This window comes from Hoplias malabaricus, chromosome X1 (genome assembly GCF_029633855.1).
Source record: "Hoplias malabaricus isolate fHopMal1 chromosome X1, fHopMal1.hap1, whole genome shotgun sequence".
Taxonomy (NCBI): domain Eukaryota; kingdom Metazoa; phylum Chordata; class Actinopteri; order Characiformes; family Erythrinidae; genus Hoplias; species Hoplias malabaricus.
In genome coordinates, this window is record NC_089818.1 from 3,476,896 (window position 1) to 3,500,305 (window position 23,410).

Consider the following 23,410-nt stretch of genomic DNA (forward strand, 5'->3'; position numbering starts at 1 on the left):
TGGACAAATTATATATGTTTTTTTATTTAATATGTATACATTAATTTACAGTCTGAATCGTTATCAATGGATGACTATGCAGAAGCACATAACTGTAGTGTCTGGGAACTCGTCCATCCGGGTATGCGGTGGGCTGCACTGTCGCGATTCTGATTGGTTGTCTATCAACAAAACGTTCTACCATTGGCTGCGGTGGCTGTCCATCAGCGGCCGAATAGGCGGAGCTTCAGGTCGTGGCAGCGCCACAGAGCGGCACGTAAGTGGCCTGCAATATTTCTACAGAGAGAAGTTGTCTTTCTTGTTTGCGAAAAAAAGAGCAGGAACAAAGACGGGACGCTTATGTTCTTGGGTTCTAGCTGTGGTGGTGGCGTTACATTTCAGTCGCTGACGTGTTAGAGCTGAAAAGTTTACCCTGCGTTCACCTGCTGTTGTTTACGTAGCGCCAGGTAAGGCAACAAAAATAACAACAATATTAAAGCTTTAAATGTGTATTACATGGCATTTAAAGGTCTAGAATGGTGTAGAAGGACGTCTTACACGTTTTCGACGATGTGTAATCTGTGTTTGATAGCACAGTTTGATTAAGAGATGAATGAGAAGTTTGCTCATTGATTGTTCTGGTTCTTATATTCACCTGTTCAGGTAAATGCCATTTTTAAATCCTCGCTGTATAACACGCCTTTAAAGTACCACTGACATTGAAGATGATGACAGAAAAAAAGACTATCCCTCTATATATGTCCATTTAATGTTATTAACAATAGCATACTGTCAAACAATGCAGATGTATCAGACACCTATTGTTATTGTTTGTCAACCCTCAAAAAGAGTATCCTAGTGTTAAATATGAATGTACAGGGGGGAAAAAAGTGTTCTGCACCAAGCAATACAGACTGATCCATGTCCCCCAAAACAAGCCACTGCTTTTGAGTTAAATCACCTTACGTGTGTGTCTCTGTAGGTGATGAACAACTGGGGGCGCCAGTTCCTCTAAAACTTTAGTAACTTCTGCCCCTTGGAGAGACCCCTTTGAGAAAATGGATGTGGCTAATCGTTGTAACTAATGGCCAGCTGTGGTAGCCATGATGGAGAACCACGTGTTGTTATCGGCAGTATATTGACTAAGACTGTATCCCAAATGGCTCCATGCTCCCTACATAGTACACTAGATGTCATGTCAGATCAACTGGCTTCTACAGCCAAATAGTACAGTATAATTTGGTAAACAATATTTATGTATAACCTGCTTGCACTGTAGGGTGTCATATGGGATTTAACATTCCGCTTTGGTTCATTACAACCTCAATAGTACACTTCATAAGTACTGAACCTGGTTTCTGCGACTGAAGTGTGCTTTAAATGACCAGTCATCAATGGCCAGTGTTTGGTTGAATTATGATTTCTATTAAACATGCATGCAGTACTTGGCTGTTTGTTATAATACCTTATTTCATGACATATTTAGTGCGCTATGTAGGAAGTATGCAGTCATTTGAGATTCCACATCTAACACCCTCTGAAAAAAAGTCCTGTAAATTAGATATTAAGTAAATACAGACCATGTATAAGATTTTATCTGCTTTACTGTCTTCAACTTATTTTCTACATCAGTGTCTTGCTAAAACACCTGCAGTTATGCTGCTATCTGGAACAGTTAAGATACGGGGCCCATTTCCATTTTGAACACCTTATTTGAATATACATCCAGCAATAAATGAAAATGAAAAGGCTCCAGTTAGCGTTAAGCAAATAACATCATACTTCTCTGGGTTAGCCTCTGTTCATTGTTAGCGTGTTAGCGGTGTTCGATCAGTGCTTTTCTGTAAGACTTTTCATACATTCGGACTTTATGCTCTTTTAAATTTATTATTTTTAAACATAATTTCTGGACAGATTTGTGCATACACTCAGTTAAAAATATCTTACGCGATCAAATGCCTTTGAAGTTTTGTTTGAAAAATGTATTTAACAGACAGCACTGGGTGGATTTTTGAAATGCTTTTATTTTTTGAGAGACATGTCTGATTTAACACAGGGAACAATATATCAACAGCTGTTTAGCCTCATGGGTTTTATCGCTATATAAATATCATGCCTCCTGCTTTTACCTGTTCAGTTTTGACAGTAACATTCTCAAATGGATATGTTTATGAGTAGTAATGAGTGTTTTTTTGGAAATTCTCCATATCATTCTTAGCAAAATTTTGAAATCCCTTCCTGTAACTGGACCTGGTTATGGTGGGAATAAAGCAGAACTTCTGGTTCATTTATAGCGATGTTTGCAGCCTCAATAATCTGATTTTTATTATATTTTTATTATTATTACTTTCTTTTACAGTAGTTTTTGTTCATGTCACAACAACAATATGATTTTCATATATATTTACGGTTAAGACCAATTCATAAAAACAGAAAATGCATTTTTTGAGAATCTTGTGAAGTGCTGACATCTTTAAAGTTGGATCTTTAAAGGATATGGCAAGTTAAGGCATCAGCTAATTTGGTCATTTTACACCTGTATGTTTAATATAATTAAAGTTTCTTTTAAAAGAAAACCTGTTAATTGTATTTCTTTGTATGGCGTACTAAGGCGAAGTTTGTTATCTTTCATTAACCGTTAGCCACATTAGCTTCACTGCTCCTATGCAAAATTAAGAAAAACATTTACTGGACATTAACAATATCTTTCCTCGCAGAAAATGATGGCACCGTGGATTGGCCTTGTTCTTGTGGCAATGGCAGTATTTTCTAAAAGAGCAGAGGGGAAGAGAGACGAGGTGCTGTATTGTTCTGGTGAGTCAAGGCTAAATAGTTCATATGCAAACACATCAGTGATGACGCCTATCACGTTCCTTTGACATTTGATATCAAAATGGCCAAAATGAGAATTCCAAAGTCGTAAACATCAATACATGGTACAGTCTTTAATTCAGGGGTCTTGTGCTTGGGAATCAAACTCACAGACAAGTTGACAGAGTAGGCCAGGCCCCGCATGCTGCCCTCATGCACCAATTTGCCTTAGAGCCTTTGACAGTGGCAGCAGGGTAAATATGTTTGGTGTTGTGTTGTTATCAATTCTAAAGTTGTATGTACAGTATTGAGTATTTCAGTTGAGTAGGAGTGCCATAATTTGAGCTTACACCTTCTTCTCAACTAACAGAAGAAGGCAGAAAAGAAGTCTCGTGGGTAAAAGTACGGACACTTTTGGTCAAATCACATATTGTTTGCACTTTCTGCATCTTAGGATTCAAGATTATTACTTAACACTCCTTAGTTCATAAAATCTTACTTGAAGAAAGTTATATCCAGTTTTGGTGACTGCAGTTCAAAGGTTCTTCTTTTGTGTCTATTTCCTTTTTTCAGTTAGGGCTTAGAGCTTCATGTGCTTTGACACTTGTTGTCAACAATGTTGAGTTGTAGTCTCATGGTACAGGGATGGACACAAACAGCATTGGGTTTGTTCAGGTGGAGCTTGAGTGTCTCCTTACTATCAAACTTCAAACTTCAAATGGATACAGGTGGAAGATCTATCTAATCTAATCTAATCTTATCTATCTCTCTATCTATCTATCTATAATCCCTATTAATATTAATACCTTTTCATATTATATGTCTATAACTTTGATAACCTACATTTAGAAATGAAATCCAGCTCAAGCATGAGTTCTCATTCGGCCATTTTCTTCTTCCAGCACAATAGCGACACCAGTGTGGTTCTGTCCTGTTTCCCCAGTTTTCCACTGGCTGTTAATTCTGTTCCAGAAAGCGACCAATCCCTGCTTCTGTCTGGCACCGGTGTGGCACACTGTGCATCGCAGATTCAATGACATATTAAATACAAACCCGCTGATGGCCAGGTCTCTCTAAGCTGGTTTATTCTCTTGTGCTGGAGGTGCTGAGTTGTGTAGTCCAGTGTGTATCATTTGCAGGTTTGTGTATCACCAGAGACGGACATCCACAAGGACAAGCTTAACCTCCGTTTTACGAAGAACAAGGTTTTGCAACCTCCAAGTTTGGTGGGAGGTGTAATGTCCAGAGTTAGTTTGAATAGGTTTGAATCTTATTTGTGATCAAACGTTTTGGTTTTGCACCAGGGTCGGGATTGCATTCGGTGAATCTGATTGTTTTGATCGAAGTAGTGTTTTGAAAGTGTTTTCTCTTGTTTTGTTGTGGTATTGTGTTTACTGGGAGTGGTCAAGCCACTCCTGTTTCATTGTTGCTTTGTGTGAACTATAATAAAAATAGTTTGCTGTGTGAAACTACAAATAGAGTTGTATACATTTTCTGAAGTTGTTTAAATTCTGCATGTTGTCTGATTTATTGTATGTTTATGGAAATTATCGTACAATTCCAAGGCAGAAAAAAACTGAAATGTATTTACGATAACGTCAAGTCAAATCAAGCAGTACTTTTTTGTCAATTCTGCATTTGTACAGAACATAGAAAGGATTGAAATTACGTTACTCTCCTCTCCAAGTTGCAGTTAACAATAACAAAACAGACTAAATTCAACTAAACTAACTAGGAAATCATAAGTAACACTGCAGTAGTTGTACACCTTGTCAAGAGATGACACAAGTGTCACGTACTTGAAATACAAGTATTTTTGCAACTGTTTTGATGTGGTCCATATTTTTCTTTGTTAAAGCAGTGGATTTAAAGAACTCTTTGTAACACAGAGTTGATGAATGAATATGGTTTTAGTGGCGCTGTAGTTACACAGCTTGGGCATTTCAGTTTTGCATTGGGCTAGATGAGGTTGTGCTAAAGACAGCCAGCAGCAGGCCATGCTTCACGGTGAAAAAGTGGAACAGGGCTAAAGTTGAGCTGAAGTGTTATCAAGGTTTGAACGTATGTAAAAAAACTATTTTACGAATACCACCCAAACTCCACGTTTTTGTTTTGCGATGTTTCATTTAACATACATTCATGAGTTTCATTCAAATATTTAAATTTCTTTGCTGTCATATTTTGTATTATGTTTTTTTGTTTGGGCCAAACTGTTTTCACAGCCTTAGAGAGGAAATGCTGTGGAATATTAAAGGAGTGAAGCTGCGGATGTTTGATTTAATTAAACATCTTTGTTGAAAGTTGGACTTGAGGTTGTGTGAGGCACTGAAATGGGTTTTAAAACTTCGTGACAACTTTGTCTGAATATTTCTGAAAGAAACTACGATCTAATTTTCCTGGTATTTTGAATTTGTCACTTAATCTGAGGCAGATGTTTTTTTTTTACTTGATAAAACTTTTCAAAATGTAGAGCTTTTACATTGGTGTATTCTGATTTCTCCTGTTAACTCCAGTCTGACTGTATCTGCGCGGCTAGTAACACAGTTATTAATGTTATTGAAACATTTAAAAAGATGATTTAAAATTCTGTGCTCATAAACTCCGACAACTCTGCCCCATGCGTAACCTGAATTATTCCTGGATTTAAGAACAATCCCGGCACATTCGGAATCACTCTTGCGTGGGATCTGCACCTTCCCAAGGTGGTTGACCCCTTTTTTTTTTTTTTTTTTTGGAAGTGGTCCTGCAAAGAATGGTGGCATTAAAGCTGCTAGCGGCCACTGTTCTGAGCTGAGATTCGGTGTGGTTTTCTGCGTGGGCGTCAACACTCACTGCTCACTGATTTGGCATGAATCGTGTTTGTTGCTGGGAGAACAAAAGCAATCTGGTTAGATTTACTGTAAGATTAGCAGTATTATGTTTATATTGACTACGCTGATAAACAGCCATAGGGTAATAGCTGGAGCCTGGGTGTATGGACTGTGTATGGATCATGATTTTCATTTTGGCATGGAATGTAATATACAGACCACTTTAAGATCATATCTCTTTACATATCAGTTTTATTTGTACCGTTAGGATTCATGAAATAGCCGTGAGAGGCATACGCAAGGTCCAAATCCATTCATGGTCGTTTTATAAATGAGGCCTTCCATTCTGGATTATCTGTGGATTTTCCATGTCACGCACTCGGAAACAGTTTTGAAACAGAAACAGTCCTGTCGCCACTGATTTAAAAATAGGCTACTAAAGCTCTACCTTTATTTTAAAATAGTAGTTTAAAATGTAGTTTCACGCAAAGTTGATGATAATAACGTGATGTGTTCAGGGCATTTGTAAAAACTTGTAAAGTTTTTCGTTTGAAAAATATAGTGCACTGCATCTCAACATTCAGTTCATTTTAAAGATATTATATTATGATTCTGACCGGCCGAACCAGTTTCTACCTTTTAAATGGACGTTGTTTATTAACATTAGAGCCATTGTAAAAGACGTGATGTGTACTCTCTTATTGGCCAAGCTGGTAAAGTTGTTTATTTGAATGATATCGACTGCTTCTATTAGCATTCAGACTGCTGTTTAAGAGGTAATATGTATATTCTTAATGGTTATGTGGTTAAGCCTCTACCTTTTTAGGTTTATTTGTTTTAGAAACCTCCATTCGACCAATGTGTTTTAGCATGAAGTCAGTTGTAATAGACTTATTTGGTTAAACAGTCAAAGTCGTACCTTATTTTAAAGACGTACATTCAAACAACGTTGACAGTGCACTAGCATTTGGGCCATTGTCTTTGACTCGATTCAAGTTCAAAATAGAGCAAAAATAATTGTACCTAGCCACAGAGCACATTCGCAGTGCAGTTTCCACGTAGGAATATATGATGATTCTGCAGTGGGCTGCAGTTACAAAGCTAGCATCAAACACTAGAGCATTCAAGGAGGTCGAAAGCTCAGATAAAGCCTGCTTTAAGCACCGCCCAAGCCCAGCAGTTTCCATGGAGATGGATCAAGCATGACTAAGCACTAGCAAAACTCAAGCCCAGCATTTCACCAGGAACTAACTTAAATGGATCCGTTTATTGAGATATATTTTTTTGTATACGTACCTTTACTGTACAAACAAAGAGCGCGTTATTTTGTATTTTTTATTATTTAAGTTCTTTAAGCACAGCAGTCATTATTTACACTGTGGAAAATGTTTGCCGAATGGACCAATAGAAGGCTTCAAAATGGCTTGGAATTAAAATGCATCGTCATTTTAACTTCTCTAAAGATATCATTTTGGAGATACATGTTTGTTTGTTTTTCAGACACAAATATATGTACATTTTATCACCTGTGACGCTAAAAAGGTCATTTTTCTTAAATGTCTGAAAATCAACATTAGCTTTAGCACTTTGTCCTGAGCGTTTTTATTTTCCTGACCTTGTGACCTTGCGATTGATTGAGAGGACCTGTTTACCGTGTTCTTTTCAGCCCCCAGACCTGCGCCCGAGTCTCATTAATGAAATGGAAATCTGTGTTGGTCAAAATAGTTCTGAAAACATGAAACATTTCAATCGCAGCGATGCAGTTTAGCAAACTCAGCAACCTCTCTTCCATTAGCTTCTATCAGCCATTATTCAAATTCTGCTTCTTTAGCAGTGGAGAGGAGAGATTGAATAAATCAGAAAATTAGATAATGCACTGTGAAGCAATGAAATGAACTGTAACGATCTCCATCTCCTCCAGCCTGCGTGGCCATCGCAGATGAGCTCCACTACTCCATTAGCCAGATTGATCCCAAGAAGACTGTCAGCGTTGGAGGATTCAGGCTCAATCCTGATGGCTCTCTCACTGAGAAAACTGTAAGTTCCACTGTCACACACCTCTGTAATCTAAGGAACCTTAAGAAGTGAGTTCAGAGAGTTACTTTAGCTTTTTTAATACTTTAGTACTGCTACTAATACGAGGCAAATCGAAACGCTTAGGTTCGGAAACACTTTTTAAAGTTTTAGAGAAGTTGAAAAACACGTGTTTGCAAATGTCTTTTCCGTTTCATCTCTGAGATCAGTTTAATGTGTTAAGGAGTGTGTTCAGAACCTATTCTTTTGGATTTACTACATTTAACAACCTCTTAACACAATTAAAGGTTTTAAAAGAGTTGTATGACTCTGAAATGTGTGTAAAGTGATAACATCGAATCAGTTGATGGCTTCCACATTTGATTTGCAATCGTTGTTAGTGATTTGCGCTAATGTTTTGGGTTAAAGGTAAGTTCATGGTTGGAAGCACATACAAAATGTTGTGAAAACAACATATTTCCTAAAGAAACTTTTTTCTTTATTATTAATAACATTTATTATTAGTTTTACACGAGATTTGTCAGATGTGTAGGTTTACGTTTAAACGTTTAATAGTCAATAAAATGTTTCTCGGACCTGAACCATTCCACATAACGATTTCTAAATGACTTATTAATATCACGTAGCAATTAAATTCATAAAAATTAATAGAATTCCCTTTAAGTAACAACACCCTGTTTGTTTTACCTTGTACTTTGAGAGTGGTTCTGGACGCAGGCCTTGGAGGATTTTAAAAGTCACCTTGAAATCCAGATCCATTTTACTTCATGCGTCTGGTCCCATTAAGCACTTCATTATGTCATCATTTTAAGGACATTTTATTTTCCTTTAAACATTGATCAGTGTCTTAAAATTTATATTTATTCACCTCTTTTTATTGTGCTTTATTACTTTTCACAACAGCATCTCCCAAGCGTGGATTACGTCATTGTAATAAAATAATAAAATAAAAGTAATATTAACCAGTAATATCATGTTTCTTTTCCTCCTCCCACCACCTCCACCTATCACCGAGAGAGAAAACAATCAGGGAGCTCAGCAACCCTCCCTGGTGCTGCATTTCACTCAGGAGCACCGTGTTCTGGGAGGAACGACGTGTTATGATTTCTGATTTACTTTAGTTTGTGTGGAAATAAATGTCAGAGCGCGATTCTTTGTTTTACGACTGATTTGCGGACTTTTTTTCGTGATCAATTCTTTATGATGATGATGATGATGATGATGATAGCTTTTCTTTGTGGCAAGAAAAGGTGACAGGGGCGACTTGGCAAACGTCATGGTTGTGCTGTCAGACAAAAACCTCAGAGTTGTTTCAGGGGAAGGACACATTCATCACTTTCATTGGACGTTAATACAAAGCGATAATATTCCATGCCATTTTTTAACGTTTCAATCTGTCCATTCATCGTATACTTTTCCCACAATGTAAAAGAAGGAGCTTTCAAATTAGGACGAAGTAAGGAGATACAAGGTATTCTTCTGACAGCGGCGTTATGCAGCTTATTGCTTAAAGTACTTTAATGCACTTTATCTTCGGTTCTTTGAACCGAGGAACGGAAAATGCGACGTATTGCATGAAGGTGAACTGTAAATGTGCCCCATTGTGTATCATTCTATTATTGGTTTGTGCTGTGGTCTAGCACTAGCTGCAGTAGATGCGTCATTAACATAGGCCTCGATACTTTGCAGATAGGGTCAACAGATTTTTCTACGCTCTGAAAATGACTTGTTCACCGATAGATCTTTATTTTATTACGATAAACTATTCCAGTCGTCCAGTATTCCTTTGCTATCATGTCTTAAGCTCAGCTGGAATTTGACTGAATGAATGAGAAGGATTTTAGGCCAAACCTCTAAATGACTGAAGAGGAATAATATGCAAAACAAAAGTTCACAAAGGTGCGAATATTTTGAAACTCGCTTTGATCTTTTGCAGTTTTTCACCTCGTAAAAAAACAGAGCCAAATATAAGTTTGGCAGCTTTCAAAATCCGGTGCGTTTTTGTGTTGAAAGCTCTCAGCGGACGTAACAGCTCTCCGTTATTTTTACAGTAATGACTCCCATCAGTGCTGGAGTTCAGAGGTGGTGGTTCATCAACAGGAGAAAAACAGGATGGAATTTGTAGACATTTCTGCAAACTTTGACCCCTTCCAGGGAGGTCATTCACTTTTGACTCGGAAAATGCCACAATTATTTCAGCACGGTTTCATTTACATGTTTGGTGGAAATCGGGGTGTTTGCTCTTTGGTAAAGACTCTAACGTTTTGTTTTTAAGTAAAGCATCATGTGTTTATTCAAACCAGGTTGGGTTTTTTGAACCAGGACCTTGCTCCTGCCTTCGACGATTTATGATGAGATTTTGTTTGATTATATTTTTTTGTGTTATTTAACCAAGGCTCTGCGTTCTGAGCATTTCTCGAGACCCAAATCAAAGTTGAGGACCAGTATATTGTCATTATCAGATCTAACTTTTTGAGGTCAATTTAGGTTTCCCAAACTTTTCGTATTTGGCGAACTTTTGTAATTGTGGTCTTGTTGGCTGTGCACATAAATGTTTAGATTATTTCCCTAAAGGTTTTACTGAAGAACATTTTTTTTTTTTTTTTTTTTTTTTTTTTTTTTTTTTAAACGATGCATTTTTCACGTGTTCTAAATATTTATCGGTGGCTCGTATTTTTTTTAGCACCTTCCCACTTCGTTTTTATTGTCCACATACATTGTTTTTTTAACTATTTGCCTGTTTTTTCCCATTTATTTATTTTATTTTACACTTTTTTTTATTTATCTCCTTCATACTTTTCATCAACTTCAAGATTTATTTACTTTTCTAAATTACCTACGTTTCTGAAGATTCCAGTAGAGTTTCTTTAAAACTCAGAGGCCCAACTAAAGAAGGAAACCTAAGGCCAGATCCCTGAGTGACTCCTCACCCCTGCTCCTCTGCAGATGTTCGAGGCTTTGGAGGACTCGTAATGCTTGCTTGGCCAAAGGGGGCAGTTTTAACTGTTTCCTCCTTAACTGTGGTGTCAGTATTTAAAGGTCAGACCCAATGAACTCAAAGCCCTGACCCCTGCTATCCAGGGAGCGTCATTAGGTGGCTGACTCTCCTATTGATTGGGGGTTAATCTCCTTTTGATTGTACCCTCTGACTAATAACAAGTGTTTACTCTGGCTGAGAAAGCTCTGGCTTTTCGCTGCTGTTTCTGAGAGTCAACCTGGGCTTGTTTACGCTACTGAGGAAGTGAATAGTAGTTTAATAGCTCTGCAGACTGGCCACGGTGGATCTGAGAGTGGGATTTCATGAGTACACCTTTTAAAGCAGCATGAGCTTTAGGTAGAATGCCACCAAATTAGTACAATTTCTACATCTATTCAGCTAAATTTCCATTTCTTTCCAGTGCTGTTGAATGGAACCAGACGTCTCTGTTTTATGTCCCCTCCACATCCACAAATAAACCTGGATGTATCTTCTGAGATTTAAACGGGATGTTGATGCTTATGTTAGAAATTTAAAGTATTCATTATTTTGGACTCATTGGCTCAACAAGGCCTTGCATTTCAGTCTAAAACCCTGTCTCAGACCCATCAGGCAGTGCGTTCATTAGTGTTTAGTGTATAGCTTTACGTTAGAGGCGTTAAACACTTCAGAAACATGGCTCTGAACAACCACAGACCTTCATTTCAGGCCACGTTCAACGACTGATTTTATTATGAACAAATGTTGAAAACTCTACAGACGTTTCTCTTCATTCAGGAGTTTGTTTCAGCGCGGGACGTGATGTTTTTCCAAATACAGCTGTTAAGTTGTAAAGTTTCATTCAGGGAATATGTAGCTGTGAGCTTTTCAGATAAAACGTAGAATCCAGAAACACATAATCAGGTCATGTGTTGTGCTGTGGGCCTGCATCTTTTAAAACAAGTATTAATTACTGTTTCACCACTAGCTCCAGCAACAGTGGCCTTCTACCCGTTTTGTACAGGGCCCCAAGGGTGTTTAACACTGTCTGTAGGTTACACTGGATGCAGGTTAATTATTCCGTATATTAGTTTTATTCGGTTCACACTGGCTGCCTGTTAAACTCTGCACTGAGGTCATGCTTGTGACATTTAAACCAGTCTGTGGCCCTGGGTTATCTCAGTGATCTGTTAAAGCGCTATAGCTTTTCAGCTGAGGCAGGTCCTAGGATCACTTTCAGCTCAGTTGGTGGAAGATGGTGTGGTTCTGTAGCTTCTGAACATTGGAATAAGAGTTATGGAAGTCAAGATGTTGTTTTATTATTATGTGTAAAGTAATTTAGTCATTTCTGTTTTTCTCCTTACATTTGGTGAGCTCATTTTTATTAAGGTCCTATATATTGACTACCTGCGCCTCTAAAGCCTCACTGTTGGTTCCAATGGAGAGTCAGTGGAGGATGGCATCCCTGAGAAGCCTTTTCTCTGCTGGGCTTTCCTGCCCCCCCCCCCCCCCCCCCCACACCCCACACCCCCCCTCCTCCTTTATTCCGGGAGAAATTCTTTATTGACAGCTCCTATTCAAACCCCTCAGACTGTTACGGCTAGGAATTTAATTCCCCATTTTCAGGATTGCATGATAAGCACCAGGCGAGAGGATGCAGCACAGAAGCCGAGCCGTCCTCTCTGACTCAGATACAGAGGCACTTTTTTATTTATTTATATTTATTTATTGTGTGTGTGTGTGTGTGTGTGCACGCAGATTTAACCCCTTCTGCCATTCAGCATGCTCTATCTACTTTAATGAGTTGCATTTCAGGGCATAATTGGCCAAGATTTTGGACTATATTCTATTCTCTTGCTGAAGGCAATTCAAACTCTGACCTTGTATTTCCGGCACGTCTTTTTGATGCCAATAATCTCCACTGGCGTTTTGTTATTTATTTATTTTGTATTTTTTTTATTTTTTTTAATTGCCGTTCTTCATTGCTACTGGAGGCGATGGTCGCTTAATTCTAATTCTCCCTCTTCATTATTTTTTAAGCATCTCAGTACCCCAAAAGTTGATTGTATCCCACCTTATCTTCTTCTCAAGTCTGTCCAACTACTTTTTTTTCTTCTTCTTCTTCTTCTTTTTTAATTAAAAAAACTGTGAGGGATGCGTGGATGGGTTGCTTCTCCGTCCTTCCATGGAAGCTTTTGTCTTATTTGTGACCAGATGGCGGTGAGCCACGGAAGCTTCTTTGTGTCCTGGAGCCTCGGAGGAGGACAAAAAAAGGGAGAGAGGGAGGGTGCAAATAAAAAAAAAAAAAAAAAAAATAAAAAAAAGGGGGGGGGGGGGGAAGTGCCTCCATAATGTAATGAGCGAGACCGGAAGGGTCCATACTGTGTTTGAAAAGGGGCACAGGGGTCAAGGCATATATCCACATCCAACACCAAATCCAGCTCATCTGCAACCTGCTCTTCTCTGCTTCTTCTGCCCCCAGAACCCCAAACAACCCCCCCACCACCCTTTCACTCATCTCAGTGGCATATCTAGGATCTTATGAGCCCCAGCATAAGAAATGAATGCCCCCCTCCATAAGAAAATGACTTAATGAATACAAAATGACAGTGTAATTTGCTGGTTTACTCCCTTCGGTGATGTCTTAGACGAGACCGGCGTCAACCCGAATGTTTACATTAGATTAGTGCAGTGGTTTTATTATAGTGAATAATGAATGTGTTGTCAGATTAATGTGTGTGTTTTTACTGGATAAACTTTGAGCCCTGAGTGAGCAGTTTTGTCAGTTTTTATGGTTTATGAAGAAGTTTTATCTTCTCTGGACAAAAGTCCTGTTTTGTAGCTTTTCTAAATGAAAATAAGTGAAGACTACCACGTGGTGAACACACTTCAGTGTCGTTTAATTCACAATTTCTGTTCAATTGCAGCGTATTGATATTAGTCCATGCTCATTTTATATCATAAGTTTTATCTTTCCTTAAACACGCCAAGATTTATAGGACTTATAGAAGGAGACCAATATAAACCCAATATTTGCACCATGCCCCCCCCCCCCCCCCCCCCCCCCCAGTAGTAACACTGCTGAGTGGTCTGACAGGGGCAAAACGTCCTGCTTTGATCATCGGAGGGTGGAGGAGAGGGAACGGCCTGAAAAGGATGACTCTGCGCTGTTTACCCTGCTTTACCCTGCACTTGGCTGCTGTTGACAACTTCCCCCACCCCACCGCTTATCCCCGCTTTATCCCCCCTCCTTAACCCCTGCCTTTACCCCCCGCCCCGCGTCCCATTCTCTGACGGTCTGCCCCCCTCCCTGTGCCCCTTCCCCTTTCCCCTTCCGGGGGAGGCCACGGGGGCGGGGCAGCGGTGCACCTTGACCTGTCTAGACGCCGCTGCTTGGTTTTGTTCCGTTGCCAAGGCACAGGGACCTGCTTCTCCAACTTTACACTTTAGAGACGCAGGTTAAAAGTCAGCCGTAGTGGCAGTGGGGCTCATTATTGTTTTTTTTGTTTTTTTTGGGCTCCCCCCCACCACCACTCTTCCTTTCAATACAGAACGGAAGGAAAAAGGTCATCAACATGACCTGGATGCCCTCTATTATTATTTTTTGAAGGATATACATATATTTTTTGTTTAAACTGGGGGAATATTTTTTCCCCCCTTTTTGATTAATTCATCTTCAATTCCTCCGTCCTGCCAGGTTCCACTTGCCAGGTCTGAGACTCACCTGTCTGAGCTGCTGGATGGAGTGTGTAACAACATGAGTGACTATGCTCTCTACGAAGAGCCTGACACCAAAGAACAGAGCTACAGGAGATTTGCCCCGAGGAGTGGTGACAGCAGCAATTTCCCTGATTTCAAAAATTTTAAATTTGATGGACCAGAGGGTTCTAACTCCTTGAAATTTGCTGTGAGTATTTTTATAATTATTATTTTGTGTTATTTCCACTTTGCTTTGACCGTGAAAAAGTTTCCAAACTGCACTTGCTGAGGTTTAGGGGGGAAAAAAAACGAAACAAAAATTTACAGACATTTTATAATGAAAGGATAAACATATTTGTTTTGTTTAGTTTTTTCTTTACATGATTTTTTTGTAAAGAGCTGCTTAAGGCAATTTAAGCAGTTGATTTCCAAAACATTTAAGGAACAAACTTGTATTATATACATTTATAATAAAATAAAAATCACTGTAGTCCACGTAGTTACGGTATTGACTCTTAAAGGGGATTAATCCCGTTTGAAATGTGATATATTGTAGTTTTGCATGAGTTTACGATGTTTATGAAGTAAAACTGAGTACAGAATTTTTCTTATTTAAAATTGGATCATGGATCACATTAAGATTGAATATTTATACCTAAAGATAAAATGCTACAGTTTTTATGTGATTTCTAAATGCTCACCTGTATTTGAAATCCATTTCCACCAATCCTAGTTCTACATTTTAGTACATAGTTCTTGTGACCAGTGATTATCATGCAGTATAAGTGTATTTGTGAAAAATCAGACATCTCTATAGAGCGTATAGCAATATTCCTTAGTTTTTGTAAATACTCGGACTGATAGAAATGACTTTTCATGCCTCTGCCACATGAGCTTCCCAAGATGGCAGCCAACCTGCCAGTGTTGCAGGGCTAAAGATGGCTGCCAGCTCATACTTAGGACATACCATTTTGCTTTGAACCCAACCCTTGTCTCTCTCTCTCTCTCTCTCTCTTTCTCTCTCTCTGTCAGTGTGAAACGATTGTGGAGGAGTTGGAGGATGATATCATCTCCTTGTTCTCTCGTGAAGAGGAGCATGTGTCCCAGAAGCTGTGCAGTGAAGTATCAGGTAGGGACTAAAACTGCTGGCCTGCCCTTGTGTTTAAGCCTGTATTCCCTCAGATGGAGCTTAGAGAATGTGTGCACCAATGTAAATAGGATTCTGGTTTGGTTTTGTTCTGGTTCGTTATCTGTAGAAGTCTGTTAGGTTTCATGGATCATAAAACTATTAGTTTTCTGGGTATATCAGGAATATTGTCAGTATTATAGCAGTGGCATGTGTCATAACAATGATCAATTAGTTTTTAAAATGCGTAAATTATTGTATAATATTTTATGACACTATAAAAAAAATATATAAATAGATACCATATAATAATTATGTCGTTAGATTAAAATGTATAGTTGTAGTAGTAGTCCAGAAAGAGAATAGAGAAACTATTTAAACTGCATAGTAACAGGCAGCTGATTGGGTGGCAGCCTGTTATGCCATTCTTTATATATGTATAATTTTTTTATTTATTTAAATTCCCACTATCCACTCATATCTTCCTCTGTCACACATTTTTTAAAGTAATGCTGAAATGTAAATTTTTCTCCTATAAAATAGTCCTGATGTTTTTTTGTATTATTATTATAAATAAAACGTGATTTGTTTATTATTATTATTTTTAATGTATTTATTTATTTTTGTAATAAATTGATGAGGTCATTTTGGACAGTGTAGCCCTGAAGAAAGAAGGCAAAGAAATGATGAAAATGTGTCCAATAAATGTAGAAAATACACTTGAAGTATTTATTTATTTATACAAATGTTTTAATTTTTTCATACAGCTACAGACAGAAAACACAAAGAAAAATGTTTTTTATTTATTTATTTTCCGCCCATAGAAAGAAGTTAATAATTCTTTTGGAAGAAAGAAAAATATATGCCATTTCTGGGCACTCAATTCAATTTTTTTTTTTTTTTTCATAATTCAGCATTTTATAAAATAATCACAGATGCTATCTCTTGCACAGGCTACGTTTCTGATGTTTAGAGATAAAGTAAACAACAATTGTGCATTAGAATGTACAGAAAAACACTTCAAAATAATTTTCATTTAGAACGTTCTTTGAGTAGGAGTGGCTAAATTTTTGGACATGACTCTGTATGGTGAAATTGTTTTAATGTATAAAGATATTGTATTTTTGCCAAGTCACTATGGTGTTATTTATGGAATATTGTGTAGTATTGTGTGTCAAATCATGCTAAATGACGTTTTTCATGTGCTGTTTGTTTACTTTAGCAACTGCGTTAGCCCTGTTGTGCTGTATTACTGAATCGTATTTGCACTGAGGTTATTCTATTCTATTCATACAACTCCAAGCTGAGACGAAAATCTGGATCTGTGTATCCACTGTATGAGCCCCCACTCCCTATAGCCGCCATTTTGTTTTAACCCTGAGACGGCTATGCTGGGGCTTGGCATTTACAGACTGACACAGTCAGACTAACACAGCTCAGAGAGGATGAGGGTTGTACGAGCTTAGCGTGTCTAGAAGACCTCACAGAAGTGAGGAAATTCTGATTGATTTGTTTGATGAATAAAGCATAGATTGTACTCATTGGTATTTGTCGCTATATAAATATATATATATATATGTGTTATATCAGATATGGTCTCTTTACAGATGGGGCAAAGACATTGTGCTTCAATTTAAGTTAAAGGGAGAAGATTTTATTCTTTATTTTGGCCAATACAGTTTGTCCATATGTTGTGAAATCTATTTTTTTTTTTCTTTTCCCAAATTATGTTAATATTTTGAGGATACAGGGTTTTGTTCCCATTGCAGATTCATGGGTCACTTCTTGTTCTTCTATCAGTCATTTTCACTGACCAAAAAACCCTACCCCCAAAAAATTATATCACCATTATTTTGTAATATATATTTACATGAATGTACATCTTTTGAGTGCAGTATCTTTCATGTACACTTTATGATGTGGAATAAAGTTATAGATATAAACATTTTTTTATGTGTTTTATCCTCAGATCACTGTAAAAGCAGTGTATTTAAGCATGGAGAGCTGTAGTCTGCTGGACAACGCCAGAAGAATATGAACCGTAACCATGGACCAATCAAAGACAAGAGTTTAAATCATGAAATAGCAAATGTTTTATAAGAATACACCATTTTCAGGTGTAATATTTTGATAATTGATAATAAAGGGTTTTTAAATGAAAAATGTATTTTTCTTGCTTATTTTAACCCTCCGTTCTATATTCAAGAAATGATAAATTAAAAAGTATTGGTGATTGATTGATGGTTATAGATAAATTAATGCTTAATTTAGATTTATGTTTAGTGCTCTTTCTATTACACTTTGAGCTGTTTGAAATTTCCATAAAAGTCGTTTATAACAACGAAGTACTTTGCTTTAGCTGTTTGTAAATAAAGCTGCGATCTGAGATCCTTTCTTGGACATTAAAGGACGTATTGGATGGTTTAGTTTCTCTGTTGTTCAACGTTTGCTGCATTTTTAGTTGTTTATTGTTATTTCAGGGGGCTTTTAACTTGGGATACGGTGAAATCCAGGGTAATATTTGACATTTTTTGTTTATGAGTCATGGTATTGATGGGAACCCGAGGTCAGAACGACTGCACCATGACTATAGCCACTTTATTTACTATACAAAATATTCAATAATAATTTAGCATTTATTCTTACCATCTCCTGCACATTTAATAGGGATTAGCTTTAAAATTTACAGCTCTTCCTGTGTATAATTTTGCCACAAATGTAGAAACGAGTCAGTAATTTAAGAGCCATTTTGCGTCCAGTCTCATTTACTTTGTTTTCACCTGAAATATGTAGCTATGCACATAAACAAACATGTGGAACTGCACATCTGCAGTATTTACCTTTCCAATTTGGGGGTGGTGCAAATGGGGAAAATGGAAAAAAACCAAAAAACATTCATGTAATCCCCATTTTTAATTGAATTTTTGGCAGGTTTTTAAACATAAGCTCAGTCTTAGGTGGAGAAGTACATCTAATAGCGGGTTCTTCACCTAGAGAGTGCATGTTTATAATCTACCAGAGGGACGTTTGGAATACAGCCTTGTGTGAATAAGCCAAGTTTAGTGCACTATATAGGGTAGGGAGCTGGTGGAGATTCTTGTTTAACGCCCTTTCTCTCGGCTTAGCGTGCTCTAAGGCGCCTGCGTCCCACTGCGGGGGTCCACATCCCGTCTTGCAGCAGATTGGGGGGGTAGGTGGGGGGTGAGAGGGCGGAGTTCAGCCCTCTGTACGGAAATCCTCCTGTGGAAGGTTCCTGTAGGCAAACCTCAAGTTTTGGGTGGAAATCTTTATATTATGTAGCGGTTCTCTGTACTCTTAAGTTTAATCTGCAACATGCATTTGTTCTTGCTTTTTAAGAACTACCAAACTGCTGTTTTTATATTGCAAATATTGTATGTTTTAAAGCTGCACAGAGCCTACACGCTCCCCAGCATTAGGATTGTCCCAGAGTGGAACTGCATTCTCTGGAACGTTGGAGCACCATCCAGTACATTTGGGATGGTTTGGAGTGGGGCAATGGGATTCAGAGCTATTTATCCAACATCACAACCTGACTTTACTAATGCTCCTGTGGCTGAAAGAAGTAACATCTTTATGGAAGTAATCCAAGATCTAGTCTAAAGCATTCCCAGAATAGCGGAATCTGGGGTGATGCCATAACACACCCACCCATATTTAAAAAAAAATACTTAAAAATAAAGCAGCCAGAAAAGATTCTCTCCTTTGGCGATGCCATGGCGACTTGGCTGTGTGATGTTGCCTGGTTACGGTTTCCAGACTCATCACAGCCGGGGTGGGGTGTGGGGGGGGTGCTGACATCAGCCTATTACATCACTACAGATTTTTGGTGTACACCCTTTGCATGGGATGCTGAGATGCCACTGTGTCCAATGTTTACGCTGAAGTGAAGTGGCTCACGCCACTCTTTCCCCTCCGATAACGAAAGGGTGGTTCTTACTGCCTCTGATCCAAATGATTTGGACGCTGAGCTGCTGAAAGGCACCTGAGCGCTGTAATACTGGGGCTGGATTGGACGTCTGTTGCTCTGCTTGTTTAAGTAACGCACCATTTGCTTTTGCCGGGTGATCGAACATGACCTTGGTTATTAATTTTCATGCAAATTATATAGCTTTCCTTTTTTTTCCTTTTTCTTTTCCCCCCTTCAATTTGTCATTATCAGCATACACTTTGCAAACTGCTTGTAAATATGCTGGAGCTTGTTACACAGATGTGCTCTTAAAGAAATAATAATGGTTCCACTGGACATTTTTATACAATCTATGCAATTTACAGAAGTTCTTTATAAGCTTTGTGGGTTCTGTAAGATTTTTTATTTAAACATATGTCAGAATGTATATTTTAATGATGGAAAATTCTTAATGGAGCCCAAAAAAGGTTCTGCAATGGTTCCATTAATGTTCCAAAAACGGTCCTTGTACAGATCTGTGGGGGAACAAAATAAAAACATTAATTTGCACAGAAGGATTACCTTTATACTGTTTTCTATGGCAGAAACCTGCAGTTCCGTTTGGCACTTGTGTGTTGTGCTCTATGGGCAGCATGCTGGCACTGCAGGAAGGGTGGCTGCGACATACACTCTTAAAAATAAAGATGCTGCAAATGGTTCTTTGAGCGATGCCACACTTTTGGTTTCATAAAGAAGCATTTTTTGTTTGAGAAATGTGTGCATGAAAAACCTTTTAAAGGGTTAAAAATCCATCACTTTACCAATTTAAACATATCAGCAGAAATGCTTCTTTATGGAACCAATAGTTGTTCTTCTGTAGCATCACTCAAAGAACCTTTGGTGGTTCCCGGGCTGGATCCTGGCCTCGGATCACTGTCTGTGAACAGTTTGGTGTGTTCTCCCTCTGTCCAAAACGCTGTGAGTGACTCGACCAGTGTGTGATGACGTTTGATGGATTTGCTCCTGGTCCACGATGTGTTTACTTCAGTGACTCGGAGTAAACGCCAGACCCAACCCTGATCAGAATGAAGTAGTTACATGAATGAATGAATGTCAAGTCTTTGTGTCAAAAGTGATCCAGGAAACACTTGATTCTTTGTAAAGCTTTTCCATGTCCCTCTAATACAATGACACTTTACAGTAAGTCATTGTTCATAAGTCATTGTTCAAAACGTCCTCAAATTCAAACAAGTGTCAGAATCCAAAGTGCTGCACTGTGAGAAAAACTGTCACTATTCATTCATTCATTCATTCATTATCTGTAACCCTTATCCAGTTCATGGTCGCGGTTGGTCCAGAACCTACCTGGAATCATTGGGCGCAAGGCAGGAATACACCCTGGAGGGGGCGCCAGTCCTTCACAGGGCAACACACACACTCACTCACACACTTACACGTACGGACACTTTTGTCCGTTTTTGGACCGTGGGAAACCGGAGCACCCGGAGGAAACCCACTATGACGCAGGGAGAACACACCACACTCCTCATTGACAGTCACCCGGAGGAAACCCACGCAGACACAGAGAGAACACACCACACTCCTCACAGACAGTCACCCGGAGGAAACCCACTTTGACACAGGGAGAACACACCACACTCCTCACAGACAGTCACCCGGAGGAAACCCACGCAGACACAGGGAGAACACACCACACTCCTCACAGACAGTCACCCGGAGGAAACCCACTTTGACACAGAGAGAACACACCACACTCCTCACAGACAGTCACCCGGAGGAAACCCACGCAGACACAGGGAGAACACACCACACTCCTCACAGACAGTCACCCGGAGGAAACCCACTTTGACACAGGGAGAACACACCACACTCCTCAGACAGTCACCCAGAGGAAACCCACGCAGACTCAGGGAGAACACACCACACTCCTCACTGACAGTCACCCGGAGGAAACTCACTTTGACACAGGGAGAACACACCACACTCCTCACAGACAGTCACCCAGAGGAAACCAACACAGACACAGGGAGAACACACCACACTCCTCACAGACAGTCACCCGGAGGAAACCCACTTTGACACAGGGAGAACACACCACACTCCTCACAGACAGTCACTCAGAGGAAACCCACGCAGACACAGAGAGAACACACCACACTCCTCACAGACAGTCACCCAGAGGAAACCCACGCAGACACAGGGAGAACACACCAAACTCCTCACAGACAGTCACCCAGAGGAAACCCACGCAGACACAGGGAGAACACACCACACTCCTCACAGACAGTCACCCGGAGGAAACCCACGCAGACACAGGGAGAACACACCACACTCCTCACAGAGAGTCACCCAGAGGAAACCCACGCAGACACAGAGAGAACACACCACACTCCTCACAGACAGTCACCCAGAGGAAACCCACTTTGACACAGAGAGAACACACCACACTCCTCACAGACAGTCACCCGGAGGAAACCCACTTTGACACAGAGAGAACACACCACACTCTTCACAGACAGTCACCCAGAGGAAACCCACTTTGACACAGAGAGAACACACCACACTCCTCACAGACAGTCACCCGGAGGAAACCCACTTTGACAGAGGGAGAACACACCCCACTCCTCACAGTCACCCGAAGGAAACCCACGCAGACACAGGGAGAACACACCACACTTCTCACAGACAGTCACCCGGAGGAAACCCACGCAGACACAGGGAGAACACACCACACTCCTAACAGACAGTCACCCGGAGGAAACCCACGCAGACACAGAGAGAACACACCACACTCCTCACAGACAGTCACCCGGAGGAAACCCACGCGGACACAGGGAGAACACACCAAACTCCTCACAGTCACCCTGAGGAAACCCACTTTGACACAGAGAGAACACACCACACTCCTCACAGACAGTCACCCGGAGGAAACCCACGCAGACACAGGGAGAACACACCACACTCCTCACAGACAGTCACCCGGAGGAAACCTACTTTGACACAGAGAGAACACACCACACTCCTCACAGACAGTCACCCAGAGGAAACCCACTTTGACACAGGGAGAACACACCACACTCCTCACAGACAGTCACCCGGAGGAAACCCACTTTGACACAGGGAGAACACACCACACTCCTCACAGACAGTCACTCAGAGGAAACCCACGCAGACACAGAGAGAACACACTACACTCCTCACAGACAGTCACCCAGAGGAAACCCACGCAGACACAGGGAGAACACACCACACTCCTCACAGACAGTCACCCGGAGGAAACCCACGCAGACACAGGGAGAACACACCACACTCCTCACAGAGAGTCACCCGGAGGAAACCCACGCATTCACAGGGAGAACACACCACACTCCTCACAGAGAGTCACCCGGAGTGGGACTCGAACCCACAACCTCCAGGTCCCTGGAGCCCATTTCATCTCTAGGACGCATATTATGTTCTTTTATTTTACAGAGTTCTATAATAAAATCTTACACCTCTCATTCTAGAGAAGAGAATGTAATGGACCTTTAGGGAACACAACTGGACTTTAACACCAGTGATGTATCTTCAAACATAGTTTTATGTACTGTTTGACACTCAGACGGGTGTCATGTAGCCTCATGAACCCTGATATAAAATAAGCAGTTACTCAACACTCTTCTGATGCTTTTTTTTATGAGAACGTTGGCCTGGTTGACATTTGTAGAGTTACAGAGCTCTGGCTGTGTTTTTTTGACATTCTTGAAAGTGAAAGTGTATTTTCCTTTGTAGAATAACGGTGCTCTGTGTTTGTATTTACTGGAAGGAGAAAGTAAGCCAGGGAGGAACATCACAAGACCAGTAATGTGAGTCCAGATGTCACAGAGTGGTCAGCGTCCCCAAACCTTATCGCCCTCGCACGGCCACAAAAGTGTGTAATTAACTTAAAGCCTTTTTTTCCTCTCCTCTCACTTCTTTTCATCTTCCAGGAAGCTGGCCTGGTTTGTGTTGTCCAATGTAAGGCTGGCTTGCGGCCTTAGAAAGTAGCTTTTCCCCTTTGTGCTCGGCCATTTCTGCACCCCCCCCTC

At 39.9% G+C, this 23,410-nt stretch overlaps 1 protein-coding gene across 1 annotated transcript; it reads left to right on the plus strand.

The window, feature by feature from the left end:
- Positions 1 to 215: 215 nt before the first annotated feature.
- Positions 216 to 17,580, plus strand: LOC136675976 (protein canopy-1-like). The gene is made up of 6 exons (XM_066652810.1): positions 216 to 446; positions 2,697 to 2,793; positions 7,522 to 7,637; positions 14,288 to 14,497; positions 15,322 to 15,418; positions 17,385 to 17,580. Exons 2-6 carry the CDS (start codon positions 2,700 to 2,702, stop codon positions 17,423 to 17,425), a joined length of 558 nt encoding a protein of 185 aa, XP_066508907.1. The 5' UTR covers positions 216 to 446; positions 2,697 to 2,699; the 3' UTR covers positions 17,426 to 17,580.
- Positions 17,581 to 23,410: the final 5,830 nt, after the last annotated feature.

What these genes read in the sequence shown, in the direction of transcription:
- LOC136675976 (XM_066652810.1), top strand. Translation starts at nt 2,700, where the DNA reads ATGATGGCACCGTGGATTGGCCTTGTTCTTGTGGCAATGGCAGTATTT. An exon ending in CTAACTCCTTGAAATTTGCT is followed by an intron (nt 14,498 to 15,321) that starts GTGAGTATTTTT and finishes TCTCTCTGTCAG; the next exon opens with TGTGAAACGATTGTGGAGGA. An exon ending in GCTGTGCAGTGAAGTATCAG is followed by an intron (nt 15,419 to 17,384) that starts GTAGGGACTAAA and finishes TTTTATCCTCAG; the next exon opens with ATCACTGTAAAAGCAGTGTA.